The 15,575-nt window shown below is 43.3% G+C and overlaps 1 protein-coding gene across 1 annotated transcript in view; it reads right to left on the reverse strand.

Moving 5' to 3' along the window:
* The window catches only part of EDA (ectodysplasin A), a 50,080-nt gene that overhangs the window by 22,433 nt on the left and 12,072 nt on the right, over positions 1-15,575 (reverse strand). Inside the window, exon 2 of the mRNA XM_026066290.1 lies at positions 12,798-12,903. Within this exon, the coding sequence (XP_025922075.1) occupies positions 12,798-12,903 (106 nt within the window). The remainder of the gene's footprint in view (positions 1-12,797; positions 12,904-15,575) is intronic.

Here is a 15,575-nt window from a genome sequence, read left to right on the forward strand (position 1 = left end):
ACTATTCAGGTAATTTTTACAGTTCCAAGGTCTATGCCTAGTCTAACCAGCCTTGTTAACTTTCACAAACATTAAGACCAGAAAGAACCATCATGATGATCAAGTATAAAAGAAGTCCTACCTAACAAGCCTTCCATCAATCACTTTGTCTCTATTTGACCAATTTTAAGGCAAAAAGAAAAAAAGAAAAAAAGAAAAGCTCAAGTGTTACTTCAAAGATGAAAGATCTCAAGCAATGGAGAATCTACTACATTCTTTGGTAAGTTGTCTCAAAGGAGAAGACCAAACAAATCCCCTTTGGTCAAACCTCTGAAACTGTTTTTTCATATACAGAACTAGTGTAACAATATTTGCTTCATTCACATGGGTATAGGATATGTAATGCTTTTCAAATATTTTTAAGTGCAATGTTATTAATGCCAGACTATGGTGGAGTTGGGGAAAGAAGGATGTTAGCTCCCAAACACATGCTTAATCTAGAACATGTGGTTTTGGGGGAGATTTGGAACCAAAATGTTTTCAACATTTTCAGGAAATTTGGTTTAGCCAGATGAAAGCTTCTTGGACCCTACTGAAATATTAAGTCAGTGATACAAATACTGAAACAAGATGAGTTTTTTCCTTTCCCCTAAAAATAAAGTGTTTCTCTACTAATTCCAAAGAACAAGGCAACAGATCTTGAAGAGCAGATCAAATTTGGTATTATTACTCCAAAATATTAAGAAAAAACAATCAACTACAAATCCAGGAAAATACCCCAGAAGTAAAATGCATCATGTATTTCTCAAAACTTCTGGTTTGACTTGCTAGAGGGTTGTTGTTTTTTTTTTTGGGGGGTGGGGGTTGATGAAGAGGGGTAGTCTTCCCCTAAATGTGGAGAAAAGATACTGTCTGCAATTACAGGCAAAATGGCTGGGATAGAATGAGATGTCCAAGGTACAAGGCTATCACTAACTCCAATATATCAGAATACATTGAATATATTGTACAACTGAATGCAGAGTTCACCATACAAAGTGGAAGAAAAAAAGCATGAAGAAACAGCAGCGCTTGATATATAAGTACCTAGGGCAGAGGACAGTGCCATTCATTTATTCTCAACCATCACTGTTGCTTCTCCCTCTGCTTTTGTTTCAATTTTGTTTTAAACTCTTTAAAGCTCACCTGTGGACACAGTCACCCGTAATTATCTTTTCTGGCTACATCTTAAATTGAGACACTCCATGCTGGTCTCCCATAAAATGGCATGCCCTTCTTGTCCTTCGTCTAATGGTATCTTCCTTCAACAGCACTACCAAGAGTTCATCCCAGCCTGCTGCTCAGTTCCTTTAAACTCTATGCACAGCAGAACTGTAAGTCCTGAATTTCAGAAGTCGTTGCTTCAGAAGATAATGGTCCCCCATCCTATTCTAGAATTACAGGCTGCTAAGTCCCCAAAACTGGCTGGGTGCCAATTTATAGCTGACACTCTTTGTTTATGATACCACACCCCTGTGGTGAATTAAACTGCCTAACACTCACAGCCAGTTTCCTCCAGCCCTTGAGATCAAGAAGAGTTTGCAGCTCGTCTTGCAATCTTTCGAGGCACTCCCTTGGCTATGTCCACTTTTGAGGCTATTCTTCATCTCCTTCAAGGACTTTTCATATGTCTCCATATGTCTCAAGGGGAAGCGTCGTGCACTGAGGTCTCCTCTGAGACTTCTGGGACACTATGCTTCTTGGCCAGAGGGTCTGAGAAGAGTTTGTGTATCAATAGCAAGGCTGAGAAGCACTTCTCTTGTGGTGAGTTAGGTATGAGAGTTGCTTTCTGTTGCCTCACTATTCTTCTCCTCTGAGCAATCTGTCAAAGGACAAGCCTATATCCATGTGCTATCCAGATGATCAGATCCTGTTCCAGGAGCTCTGTGAATCAGTAGCCTGCTCTCTCCCTATTCCTCTGATTCCATACACTAGACTTCAGTTTGACCCCATCAGTCTAAAAATGAACAGAGAGAAGTCACAGCCCATTCCTGTCCAGTCTCCAGGATCACTGGAGTGTCACTAGAGCCAGAGCGCCACAAACGCCCTTCCTCAGACAGCTTCAGGCCATGTGAGATCTCATCACATAACAGCAGGCTTTACGTCACTGTTGTTTTTTTCTCCTCACAATACCTCAGAGAGATTTTTACCTGGTTTGACCATTAAGAAACAGGGCTCTTCACATGTAGGAATAACTTAGCCAAACTCATAATGAATGTGAGGACAGTTAAATCCCCAAATGCTGAGACACTGGGAGACAGAGAGAGTATGTTCTGCTGTATTTTAGAGTGACCCTTAATTATATCACAGGGAAAAAATCTTTAGTTAGAGCAGTTCAGGATAATCAGAATGGAAGTATGAGCAAAAGAGACAAACCTAAGAAAAGATCAGTCAAAAACCTGTTTCATTTTGTCCAGGTAAAGGTACCTTGCAGAGCAACCACGCTCTACCCTATTTGGGCTGCAGGAAGAAAAAGGATGACTGTAACTGCTCTCATGCATTGACCAGGTTTCTCCACCTTAAAAAGGACTGTGTAATTTGTAGATTGCCAGGTGCCACGTGAGCGGGACACGTACTGGAGCTCGCACAGACCCACCCAGCCCTGCATATCTCACAAGGGCTTTTTGACATGAGGAACAACACAGGTGTGTGGGTCTTAGAAGAACCGGGCCAAAACAGCAACAGTCCTGGAGCCATCTGCCATCCTTGCTGTCTTGTCATGTCTGTCACAACGTCGGTCCTACTTTGGGGGAGAGGGTTAGATCCAATGACCTCCTGAGGTCCCTTCCACCCTAAATTACTCCATGATCTTACTGCTTCTCTAACAACCAGGAGAATTCTACTGAAAATCACTACTCTAATTCTTTTCCTCAGAAAAGCATACCTACCCTCATTTCCTGCAACAGGAATTTTAATCACTTTATGTGACATAAAGAAGGATCAGCTGACTTTAATTTCTTTCCTCAATCCCACCAGAGCCACTTCAGCCTCTGGGGCAGAGCTTGCAGCGTTGCTCCAGGAGGCCAGCACATACTCTGCTCTGTCCTGCAGCTGATGCCTTCTCTGCAAGGCCGGAGACCTACACGGGCAGCACAAGACCTCACCCTCCCTTGTCTGTGATGGTGAATCGTTAAATGGCTTGAGATATCCCAGGAAACCATGCCATTCGGTAATCCGAAAGTCAGGTAACTTTGTTTCTTCATTATGCTGAAGGCTCTCATTTTCACCGCTCTTGAAAAACTGAAAAATTTCAGCGAACTAAAATGAAACACCTCAGTTTTGAAGAATTTGAAATGAAACTGAAGCAAGAGAGAGGCACCAGGGATGGCTGGGAAGAACTGAGGTGGGCTCTACTCCTGCGTACGTATATATTGCTGAGAGCAGGCAAGATATCAGGACACCCTATCGATAATGTGAAGGTTAAAAACCAACCAAACAAACAAACCAACCAACCAAACCCTCCAGTCTCCGCTGACTAGGTGTAAGCACACCACAGTGTGAATGTGTTCATGAGCAAAGACAAAATCCTGCTCCTAATTAACTACAGAGCCACTGTTGCTGGCTCAATAATATTGCACTGATTTCTCAAAAAATAAAAAAAACAATCAAACATAAATCTCCACCCTTCTTAACTCCGCTCCCACATAATCAGTCCCAGCCAAGCTCCTGGGGTTCACACCAGAACCTGTGGCCATCGTATTTCGTTTTCTGCACTCTCACGGGCTATGGAAGAAGAACAGGATGTACCTCTTTGCCTTCAGGTATTTAGGCTGCATTCCAAAACCTGCATCTTTACAGCAGAGCTGACAAACACCACTACTATTTCTAATTCAAGTATCTAAAGGCTTTTTTTCAGCTTGCTGGCTGGACTCACAGGGCTTATTTTATATACACCACTGTACCCTATTGCTTACTTTATCAATACCACATATTTGAATCTAACAATTTAAAGCGTAGTATTACAGCTGTGTTTTTATTTTGTTTGTTTTATTCAGTTGTTGCTTAACACAAAACATTCTGACATTTTAAGTCATATCCCACTAAGATAAACAACTAACATATGTCATGAATTCCAGCAGAAATGATTCCCAAGTGGTTCTGCAGCAAGGTTTTAACCAAGTGTATTAAAGGCTCTCTTAAATTGTTTGTTGGTGTTTTTAAACACACATTTCCCCACTGCAGTCAGCCATAAGGAATCAAGGACAGGTGTGAGGGAATCTGTTCAGCTATCTCATCTCTGCAGCAGTTTACATATGTTTTTCTTCCTCCTGTAGGTAACTGCCTAATTGGACTGAAAGCTTCTATGAACATTCCACAAATACAGTGCCTGCGAAATAATCCGACAGTTTAATTACATGGAATAGCACAGATCTATATCTAAAGATGTATATGTGCGCATATATGTATACTTCCGTTTGCAGGAATCTGAAAGCAATCAGGAGGAGAGAGCCTCTTCCATTCCCTGCCAAGCCTGGGCCTCCTGCAGTGGTCATGTCCTTAGAGCAGTTATGACAGCGAAGTGTTATTTGGCCCAGCCAACTCTGGGTTTACCCATTCATGTCATTTCAAAGAGATTAATGTACTTAACCAAATCCTGCTCATATTAATGAGATCAGTTATGAAAGCAACAATGTTGCTCTACATCATGGCTAACAAAGCCCTAATGAAAGCACAGAATTACCATGTCACATTCACAACATTTTCCCCTGAATAATTTCCTGGTGGTAGTGTTTTTTAGCTTTGTGCAATACTACACTTCTTTTCTTATAGTTGATGCATCTGGTCTAATACAACTGACTGGATTTTTAATATGAGACCAGAAAGGAACAATTGGTCACAACTTCACAATTCCCATCAGCAGAGCAGCAAGAATAAGTCTGTCTGTTCAATCCCTCCCCCTGCTCCCAAAGACAGAAAAAAGAGCTTGTTCTAGCCCAAGATCTGCCAAAGTCAGATATCATGTAATCGTGACAGCAGACCCCCGAATCTGAATACAATATCTGGGCCCTCAGAAAGGCTTGTGCACGCAGGCTCAGCACCAGTTACACAGCTTTCGTGTTAGAGCTGATGTGCGACCAGACGGACTTGCAGCATGTGCTAAGCAAACTTGTGTCTGCCTGCAGAATACTGTGTAGATGTGGCCAAAGAGCCAGTTTATTCACAAAAATCAAAGCTCAGCTGCAAATGTTTCAGGAAGAAGGACAATAGAGCCTCTCTCATACTGTGGGAAAGAAATCACCAACTACTAGTTTATTTTGCCATTTACAGTGCCTGGTACATGGCATCCATCATTAGGCGTACACAGTTCAGATGCAATCACGTTCCTGCATTGCTGTAACATCTGTTTTCTTCTCATTAGTACTGACCGTGTTTTGTAAAAGAAGAAACTATTCAACATTCTTAAACTTTTCAATACTTGACCCGAGGCATTATATGAAAAGCCCCAGTTTTTAGAAATGAAATTCATATGGAATCACCAGTCAGTCCTGAAAATTTTGGTCCCTGCTTAAAATGAAGTTTTAAAAGAGTTTAAGTTTTAGCAAAGTCTGCTGAAGCACATACCTTAGACCAAGCAGTAAGAATCTATCAGGACAATCCTGGAATCCATCCAAAAGTTGAATCAGCATAAGGAACTAAAAATGCAACCTAGACCCTCCTTCTCAAGCTTTCTGAATAACCTCAGCATCTCAAAATCTTTCAGCTGTGATGCTCCTACCTCAGCCAAAACAGATAGGAGATGAGGGGGAGGTACCAAGGTGGGAGAGACAAACACACCAAGGAAGCTTTACAGATGGAATGAATCTAATCGCTTCTTTAAATATATCACGAACAATGAAGTGAGGGTTACTTTTAGAGCAATCCAGATCCAACAGGAAGGGCTGGTGACAGAGGCATAGGAAGGTCGCGTATGGATCAGGGCACTCTGACTGCTGCATTGGGATCTCTGTGACCTGGACCAGTTCCTCCCTTTGTTGCTCTTCATGGCTACCACACCATTAGGTTCATATCTCTCTGTGAGTTAATTGGTTTTAATACTCAACAGCTGAATTGGGATGCTATTGGGGTAGCAATGTGCCAATGGAGTAGGATGAAGAGCTCTGGACTCCGTTAGTTTTCGAACCCCGGTGCATTCTTGTTGGCTGATGTCGTACATCCTCGTGGAATCCTCATCACCCGTGCATACTGAAGGAATGAATCTCACCACTCAGGCTTTCAACATCTGACACTTTCCAGACAGCTAGTCCAAAACCTGAGTGGAAATGGCATGCAGGCTTCAGCAACTAAGCTAACACCTCTGCTTTTCTAACACTCTCGAGCTGCATGGTGCTCCCCTGAAATTGTGTCTTATTTGGATATCTATGGGGTCATGCTTCTGGATGATAATTGTTTCTCTACGGTTTCCCAAGATATGCTTCAGCAAGGATTGTTAATGGATACTTCAATGAATTTGGCCTTACAGCAATTTCAGGATTAAAAAAAAAAAAAAGAATACAGAGTATTTTGAACCAAGGACACTATTAACATTTCAGCTGACTGAAAAAATGTATTTTCTTAAAAGTTATACCTAGAGCAAGAAGATACCCTCCCTCTAGAGAATCTTCACCTTTAGTCTCACTTGTTTCCAGGAGTAACATGGTATTAATCTACCACTACTGTAACAGAGCTGAAAACCACGACTTAAACTTCATTCTGAATTTTCAGACAGTTGTTAAGCTTCTTTGGATCTTGTCTCAGTGGAAATGCTGGCGAGAAATGAGCACAGACACAAGATTATGGTCAAAAATAAGTTATCTATGTTTTTATCTATGTATCTTCATAGCCGAAAAGTGCCCAAGGTACAGGACCTTATACAAATAGGCTGCCTTATTATAATTAGCACAAGTTAAAGATATGTGAATGACAAGTAAGGATCTGCAAAAAATCTTTAGTCACAATTTTACCACAGTAGTTATAAGAGCTGACAATGATGTCACAGGAAAGAGACTGAGGTGGTACACGGAGGTTCATACATTTGTTATGACATCATCTTAATTCCTCCCTTCCCCCATTTTGGAGGAAATTGCAGAGAAATTCTGGGGGAAATCAGAGAAATTTAAATATTTTCTGGTGAGCCTTTCTTTTGGGACCGTCTCCCATGCTCCAGTATCCAGGAAATGCTCTTGTTCTTTATTTATTGAGTGCTCATCACCATGGTTTCTGAGCACAATGAGGCTCTATCGCCCTTAATACATCTGCGTTTCTGAGAATTCCTGGACTTTGGGGAATTGCATGTGGCCGACACAAAGGAACCAATTGTTCCAGGGCTCTGGAGTCAGATGGATATATCTTTTCTTTTAGACGGAGAGGAAGCAAGCAGGAAAAGTTGCTATTGTGATCCGTATAAAAAAAGCCCTACTGTATCATCAGCACCATTACGTAAGGAGGGGACAACAGACAAGTATGAAATGCCGAGCTAGGAGGACCTGCTAGCTCCGCATGGGACAGCCCCGGCAGAGACACGCTCCGAGAACGGAGCGCTTCTCACGCCGGGAGTAAACCTGGAGGCTTCTCCTCCCGCGAGGCACAGGGAAACAGGGAAACAAAACCCATGCTCTGGCTGGCATATTATTTTCAAAGCTCCAGGTAAAAGCAGGAATCTAGACAAACTTCTGCTATCCCAGTGAAAGGAATTTAATTTCTATTTCAACAAAAACCATTTACAGCACTAAAACCAATGAGTTCTCATCAAGGACTTTCCTCAGCAGTAAGGACTGCCAAAGTAGTAGGAACCAAATTGTTGTCAGCTTAAGGACAGCCATCTGCTCAGCCTCCTTCCAGCTGCCATGCTCCAAATCAAAGAATGGATAACAATCATTTATGTTTCTCACCAAGCTCAATATGAAAAAATCTAGGAAGGAAAAAAAAACCCAAACCAAAAAACAAAAAACAAACAAACCAGGAAAGCGGCACTGCAGGGATCTAACTGGGAACAGAGATGAAAGTAGGAGAAAAAGAAACTAGTTTTTTTAAAACAATGTTTTTTAAAGAATCCTATTGACATCTGCTTTGTAAATGTTCTGTCATTCTTTATAACCTCAACAGCACGGAATTGTCTCTGTAGTTACAACCATGCTACTCCCATATTTTGGCTTTGTTAGCAAAGACCCAGCAGCATTTTTACTGTTGCTCTGGGAATAGAGATCTAACATTTCATACACAGTTTATTTAAAAGTGGACTAATTTAACATTCTTGATGGTTCCTTTTAGCACAACTGTTGCTAATTACCAGCTCCAGAATGATCTGTTAATCTGGGAGCTAAAGTGGTTCCACAGCAGCATAAATACACTAAGACAAAAAGGAGGGAGGGAAGAAAAAGAAGAGAGGCACTGGAGAGGGTCAAGTTTTAGTGAACTAAAACAAATTATGTGACAGGTGGAGCTGGTAATACGCAGTAAAAAGCACATCATAAATTGGTAAAGAGAATAATTCTGTTCCTTGAAAAGTGGAAAAAATAGTTTTTAAAGCTGTGCAAATGTTGGTTTTGGTGGCATGCACAGGAAGCTGGCCTGAAACATGATCTACGCTCCTCAGGATCGGGGGAGGCATTTATCCGTTTACTGCCGTTTGCCCGCGGCAGAGTGACCCATTTCGCAGCAGCACTGGGAGCCGCCGACGGCGCGGGCGCGAGCCGGGGCAGCGAGCGCCTCCAGCGCCAGCGTCCGCGTAGGAACCTTATCCCAGGACACGACCTCGGCTTGTTAAATTGGTTCCAGGGCACTGCACATGGAGGGATATAAACAAAAATTAAGACAACACGACCATAAAACACGGCAAGCGAGTAGCAGGGCTGGAGCAGCAGTCCTCAGAGAGGCAGTCCCTGAAACACTAAACTCGTGTTTAACCAAGAGGTTTGACTTGATTGCTTTAGGCTATTGCGAGCCATTTTTCCTGCGTTTTTTTGGCAGCAATGAGGACATCCCGAAGCAGTTTCGCTGTCTGTGGGCTGCCGCATTCCTGCTACGATGCTCTGCTCTCCAGATGCGGACAAGGGCAGGACCTTCCTCCTTCCCTTCGGCCTCCCAGCGGGGTGGGAAGAGCAGCGCTAGCCCCCTCCGAGGAAGGGATCGGAGCAGGTCGGACCCCTCCTATGGGCAGAGGGGGGTCACGAAGACCCAGTCCCATACAGATGAGACACAACTTTGTCCTCAGTACAAAAAAAAAAAGTTCTCTTGACCTGCCCTAGGTTTTGCCTCTCTTTCCAGAGGGCTGAGTGTAAAAAAGCTTCCTATCGCCGGCACCAGCTTTCTCACGAACCCAGACCAGCCACAACCCGAGATGGGCAGAAGGACTTCCTACGTGTTAGCAGGGTTTTGTAATTGCCTCTTCCCTTTCCAGTCAGTTTTCACTGCCAAAGACTCGAAAGTAAATTTTTTTGAGAGAAGAAGCTTTTAGGAAAGGAACCACGTTATCTTTGACATTTAGAAATCAGCCAACACATCACACTGTTGGTACTCGTGGAAGACGACGAGCAGGACTCGATAGCCACAGACTGACCGCAACAGCTTCACTGAAACTACGGCCTCGCACATTTTTGATCGCTTTGGGCTTTCACTGCATGTGTGAAATGACTTGAAAGTTTATAAAATTAATTCCAGACAAATATTAGTGAGGCCTCAAGAAGAAAGCACATCTCCTTCCTTCTGGGAGTTTACAGTTCATCCACTTTTATCTTCAGGAGGCTCTTTTGAGATCAAAGATGTGTACAACTTTCCCGTTACAAAACTTATGAAGAAAACAGCGTTACCAATGCCATGCCATGATTTTTTTTTTTTTTTTTTTTTTATGATTCATTGGGCCTCTCTCAAAATAAGATTCCTGCATGCATACCTAAAACAAACAACAAAAGTCACACAGAAAAGAAAAAGCCGCTGCTGTGGGGTTACCCCAGATCCCCGGGGGAAGCCTGCTCCTGCAACACCCTGCGACGCTGAAGCAACAGAATCTGGGCCTCGGGATACTTCTTCCACAGTACATGATCTTGCTCTTCCTTTCTTAAAAAAAAAAAATGGTGCAACCTTATAATGCAAAATTACCTGATTTTCCCCATGCTATTTTGAAGACTAAGCAAGTGCTTACAAACAAACTGACCCACTAATGTCACTAGGAAAATGACCTGTCACGATGGCAATTTTGCACATCACCTTCACCTTAAGGGATCAAAAACCTAAATTACAAAAAGACATACACTTGGTGGGAATGTGCTGCATTTCTGGAACAATTTGACTTTATTACATTCAGGGAACATAAAGCAAATTTGGGAAAGGACTGCAAGTTGCTGAAGTATTACAGAAGAATTACAAGTTTTCATTTAGCAGCAAAGACGACGAGAATAGCAGTCTCTACAGTTCACCGACTTTCAGCAACTATTCTCACAGTAATGCAAGTCTCAGCACATCTGCTACCATAAAACCAGTATTTAGACAGCCTAACGGACTAGACTGATTCTATCAAACATCTGCCCGCAGCACTAAATTTAAACAGTTCACACACAGCGGAAAGTTGCTACTTATACAAGTGACTTGCAAGGATACTGGAATAGATTTCAAGGAGTCAATGCAAAAGGATTTGGAACCTGACTGCGAGTCGTCTGAGCACCAGCCTCAAACTGATTCTAAAAATGACGGACCACATTTAGCTGGAATCACTCACTGAGTCTGTACCAAATGCATCATACTTGTCAACATTTCGGGGAGGAAGAATCATGGGAGTTTCATGAAGCTATTTCTTGGAGCACAGCCACAGCGAAACATTTTCCGCTGTGAAACTGTAATGTTTCCAGGGAACATGGGAAACTCATGAAGCCAGGAAAGCTGAAGAGGAAAACTAATGATAGCTGGGAAGATTATAAGTGCAGTCAGGGATTGACGAGCTTAGTGAGCACGAGGCCATACACAGACCACTATTTATGTCTTTCTCTCCCTCACATCCTAGATGACGTTACGTGGAAGGCAGGTCCTCTTCTTGCCTTCGAACAGTGCCAACGCAAATTTTAACAAGGGCATAAAGTGCGCACATTCATTCGGCTGATAAGCAGCTCAAATTTTACTGGTTGAACTTATTGGTGGGCTGACTGCTCAATAAGCTTCTTTAATTATGTTTAAATTGTTCTAATGCATCTCTTACTCCAAATTCTGTTCTGTTTAAAACACCAGCTTCTGCTATTAGAGGATAAACATCAACGGTAGCAACAGTTTCATTGAAAGACATGAAGAAAATGCAGTCACCAAGTGCTGAACGGGAGATGCTTCCAAGTATGGTTTCGAATTAAGGTGAGCGACCTATACTCTAAACTCCTGTACACCTCCCGGGCCTCTCCTCTGCTCACATCTCTGCCTATTCCTGGAGCTCACAACCTTGCTGGATGAGCAACTTCAAAACCAGAGTAAATTGGGCTTCACACCACTGTGTTTCACACATCATGAATGACAGCAGTGCAGTCCCTTCCCTGCTTCTTCAGGCATACAGTTTTCTATCTCCAGTTCTCCTGGCCCGTATCATGCATATCTTACACGCACGCCAGACCTCAGGATACCTATGGAGGGCTGCACTTGCAGGCAGAGCATGAACAATCCCCAGCTTTCCCTACAGACTTCCTACAGTTTCTACACTATGAAGCCGTAAATGACCCACAAAGCCTGGCTCCTTCTACCACTACCTTTTTTTTTTCTGTACCAGGTCAGCCTCTGTGGAATCATCTGAAACAGCCTCCATCTCCCAGACATTTCCAGATTACAGAATAAAGTACTAACCCATGCTTAAAAAACAAAACCAAAAAAATCCCAGCTATCGGACAATAACAAGATGCAATTACAGCTGCATTATGATACAGCCCATCACGGACTGGAAGACGGGGCTGTCTACCTAGGGAAGGAGTGTTGTCACACATCACGTCTAACTGATTGCAGGGTCTGAAACAAAGAGACCAGACACAAGAAGAGAAGTCATTTGGCATCTGAGCACAAGGGAACAGGAGACTTGAAGGACGACGCTCTCACCAAAGGACAGTGACAGCGCAAGGGAAGCAGCAGCTGATGCCCTGAGGACCAGAGGACACAGCACAGAACCTCCTTCTGTACCCTGACACCAGAGAGGTCCAGCAGTCATCCAACACCTATGCCTCCGAGGAAGCCCAACATGCCTGTGGTTTGAGGCACAGATCCTCATTTTTATATTTATCAAACCACAGATAAATATTTCACATTTTTGGTATTTTTCCACTCTCTTAATACAAGCTCTATAGAACTCTTTAATCCCTTAATATGGGCTTCGAATCCATCTGTGACCCTCCACTGCACTGAGAAGGCCAATTACAGTGCGGTTGCTGTTTTGTAATGCAGACATGTTCAAAGTTGATTTTTAAAACTACTTAGAAAATATACTTTATTATTTTAATCCAAGACAGATGTACAGAACAAAAATATAGGTATATATGTACAAATTACACCCTTAAATGAGCTTAGAGCTTCTCTAATAGAGAAGAAGAGTCAAGGACAAAATTACCAAGCAACATTAATTCGAGTAAACTTATTAGAAGTACAGTTGTAGAAATTAGCACTACTGGAGCTAGTAATCTGGAAGGCAATCAAAGTTAGAAAGAAGCTGTTATAAGGCACAGATGTCACTTTTTTCCCCACATACACAATTCTGTATATAACCACGATCTGAAAAAATGCCAGTCTTCTGCTTGTTTGTGAAAAGACAGCAAATGCAGCAGTAACAAGTAAAGTTAGAGACTCACCATCGGGCCCTTCGCTACCTTTACTCCTTTTATTTCGACGGACACGTCTTCCTTCTTCTCCAACATGCAACTTTTCTTCAGGATGAAAGAAGTTCAGCAAGGCCAGCTGGAAGAACAAGAACAAGGTTAAGCATCCTTGGAAGCAAAACGGCTTAGCTGCGTATCCTGGAGAGCGGAGTTGGAATGCCAGCTCCTTCCAAACGCAACAGCTTCTGTTAAACTGGGAGGGAAAGCTGAAGTGACATGCTGGAGAGCCCCTCAGGAACGCCTCATTCCTCCTGACTGGAACTGCAAGACCTTTTGTCATATATGATGCGTGGCTTGTCATAAATGAGGTCTGATATGCCCTCGAGGGCTTCTGTTTGTAACCAGCACGTGCGAAGCAAGAACTTGCAAGCTCTGATGTCAATTCTCTTGAATAACGCTATTCAGCCAACCTAAAATGCGGGAATTAATAATGCTCTCTGCTGCAAGCAGGTTGTGGTGAATAATAAAGTCCCTCTTTGAACACACCCCTGAAGAGTTAAAGCACCACCACATACACAATCATTAAAGGAAATACCGTAATGTTCATGATATTTAGATATGTAATGCAAAGTGGTGGATAAAGTTGGAATTTCATGCAAGAACTCTAACATCTACACAGCCTGCAGCAGGGTTTTGCGTTTCTGTAAGGGAGCAATCCCTCTACTACTAAATCCCAGTCAAAGCGGGCTGATCTATACTGAAAAAAATTATTTCTGTCATCCTTCTCAAAATGGCATCCATTTTCCCTAGCTAAATAAAAATCACCTTGGAAGCATTCTAAAACTTGTGAAAATTCAGTCTTAATAATGAACGTAATTAAAAAAAAGCAGCAGCACATTTCAACTTCGAGTGAAAACAGGTTCCCTACTGATAGCACAGCAGAAGTCCAGAAAACGCCGTATCCAGCGTACAGCCAGAAGCACGAATCGCTATAAAACCAGGAAGTTTCGAAATACGGAGTTCTGTAGTTGCCACTTTGAGGCTTATTTTCAGAAATTGGCCTCAAACTCTGCTCATGTTTTGTTCTCGTTTTTCCCCCCCAAGATCCAGCTTTCTTTAGGGACGCGCTTTCAAGACACCCCGGGAGCGCGGGAGCCGCCTGAGCAGCGGCGGTCGGGGCGGCAGGACGCGGGAGCCGGGCAGCGCCGTGGCACGGCGACGGGCGCAGCCCCGCTGCAGCGGGCAGCAGGCCAAGCCCTGGCACCCCCCGCCGCTGGCAGATTTTCTAATTTCCTGCCGTAGATTGAGTTACTAACCGCGGGATTATGGAGGGGCTAGCTGGAAATAATCAAAAGCCCCAAACGCTGATGCAATCGCTTCTAATTATTCTCTGCAAAACTTGCTCAATTCTTGAGCTCTTCCGCCAGTGTTTACTCCCTGCCAGTAAGTTTTTCTCTCTCGAGCTCTCTCCTGTAAGCCTCATTAGCTCCTGAGGCTCAAAGGTCTTCGGGAACCTTTAAATCCAATTCAGCATACCACGTAAATTAACACTTTAAACCTAGAGCAAGCACATCTTTGTAACATGAGTTTTGCCAAGAGATAAAATTTTTATGTAGTGACGTCTTATTCATGAAAAATGGTCACTGCACTAAGGACGCTTTGACAGTCATTAAATAACCCTTCCTACCCAGAAACTCGAATTTCAGCTTAAAGGCTTTACCGGTCTTCCCAGCCGCTCCAAGAAAGAGATGCTCCTCACCCGGTAGCCTTTCCTCCAGGTATTTCCACGTCATAAAATACACAACCACAAGACAGACGGATGAGTTTGGGGAGCCGAACACCCAGCTCTGTGCGTTACTGCACCCACCAGCAATCGGGGCTGCTTCTGCTCAGGGTGCGATTTTCTCCTTTAAACTTAAGAACTTTGATCGCTGTCGATTCACGCATACAGGTACAAATCTAACACGCACAAACGCACGCGCCTGTAAGAAGGGAACGGAGAGGCTTCGGGAAAGCAGCCCCGAAGGTCACCAAACTCGGTTACTCTCCTAAGGACAAGCCCTGCGGGATCAAAGCGGCGCTTAGACAGCAGAGAACAAAAAACTCCTTTCATGAACAACTAGCTAAAGCGGGGGCTTGCTAAGCTGGAGGTCATAAAGGTCCCTATCGAAAGCAATGACCATTAACGCCGCTCGGCTTGTGCCGTGCAGGGCTCCCCCACTGAGCGAGCTCAGCAGGCCTCTCACCGCATCAGATCTGGGCTGTGTTTTAGACTGGCTACTGTTGAGTTGGGTCTGCAAAAGCTAAAAAGAAAAACCAGTATTGTCGGTGAGCCGAAATCCACAAAATGGAGAAAAACTTCCAGATCTACTTGCAATGGTGGGCTTCATTCATCCCTCCCCTCCTTTTTTTTGCCTTCTGGAAGCGTTATCTCAAGGCAGCGGCACAAAAAAAAGAAAGGGGGAACTGAAGGACGACAGCGTGAACTTGCTGAATTTATAAATTCAGTACCTAGGCACAGATAGAGCTGCAGATGAGGAGAAGTCTGGTATTGTACCTTCTAACCCTGAATTTCAGAACAAATGCATCTTAAAGTCATGTCCCCATAACATGCATTTTCATTTATTTTCACAGCTGGCAAGTTGAGAATGAGAGAATTTGGTCTCCAACTGCGTTCTGACAGGACACCATCAAGACCATTTTGGCACATGAATTTCTTTCCAACAGCTAGGATTATAATTTACCGTACAGAGGCTATAAACTCATCACACAGGTGCTAAAGCCAGCGTAAAACTTCAAAAAGATGCAGAT

Source organism: Apteryx rowi, unplaced genomic scaffold (assembly GCF_003343035.1).
Source record: "Apteryx rowi isolate R43461 unplaced genomic scaffold, aptRow1 scaffold_24, whole genome shotgun sequence".
Lineage (NCBI taxonomy): Eukaryota > Metazoa > Chordata > Aves > Apterygiformes > Apterygidae > Apteryx > Apteryx rowi.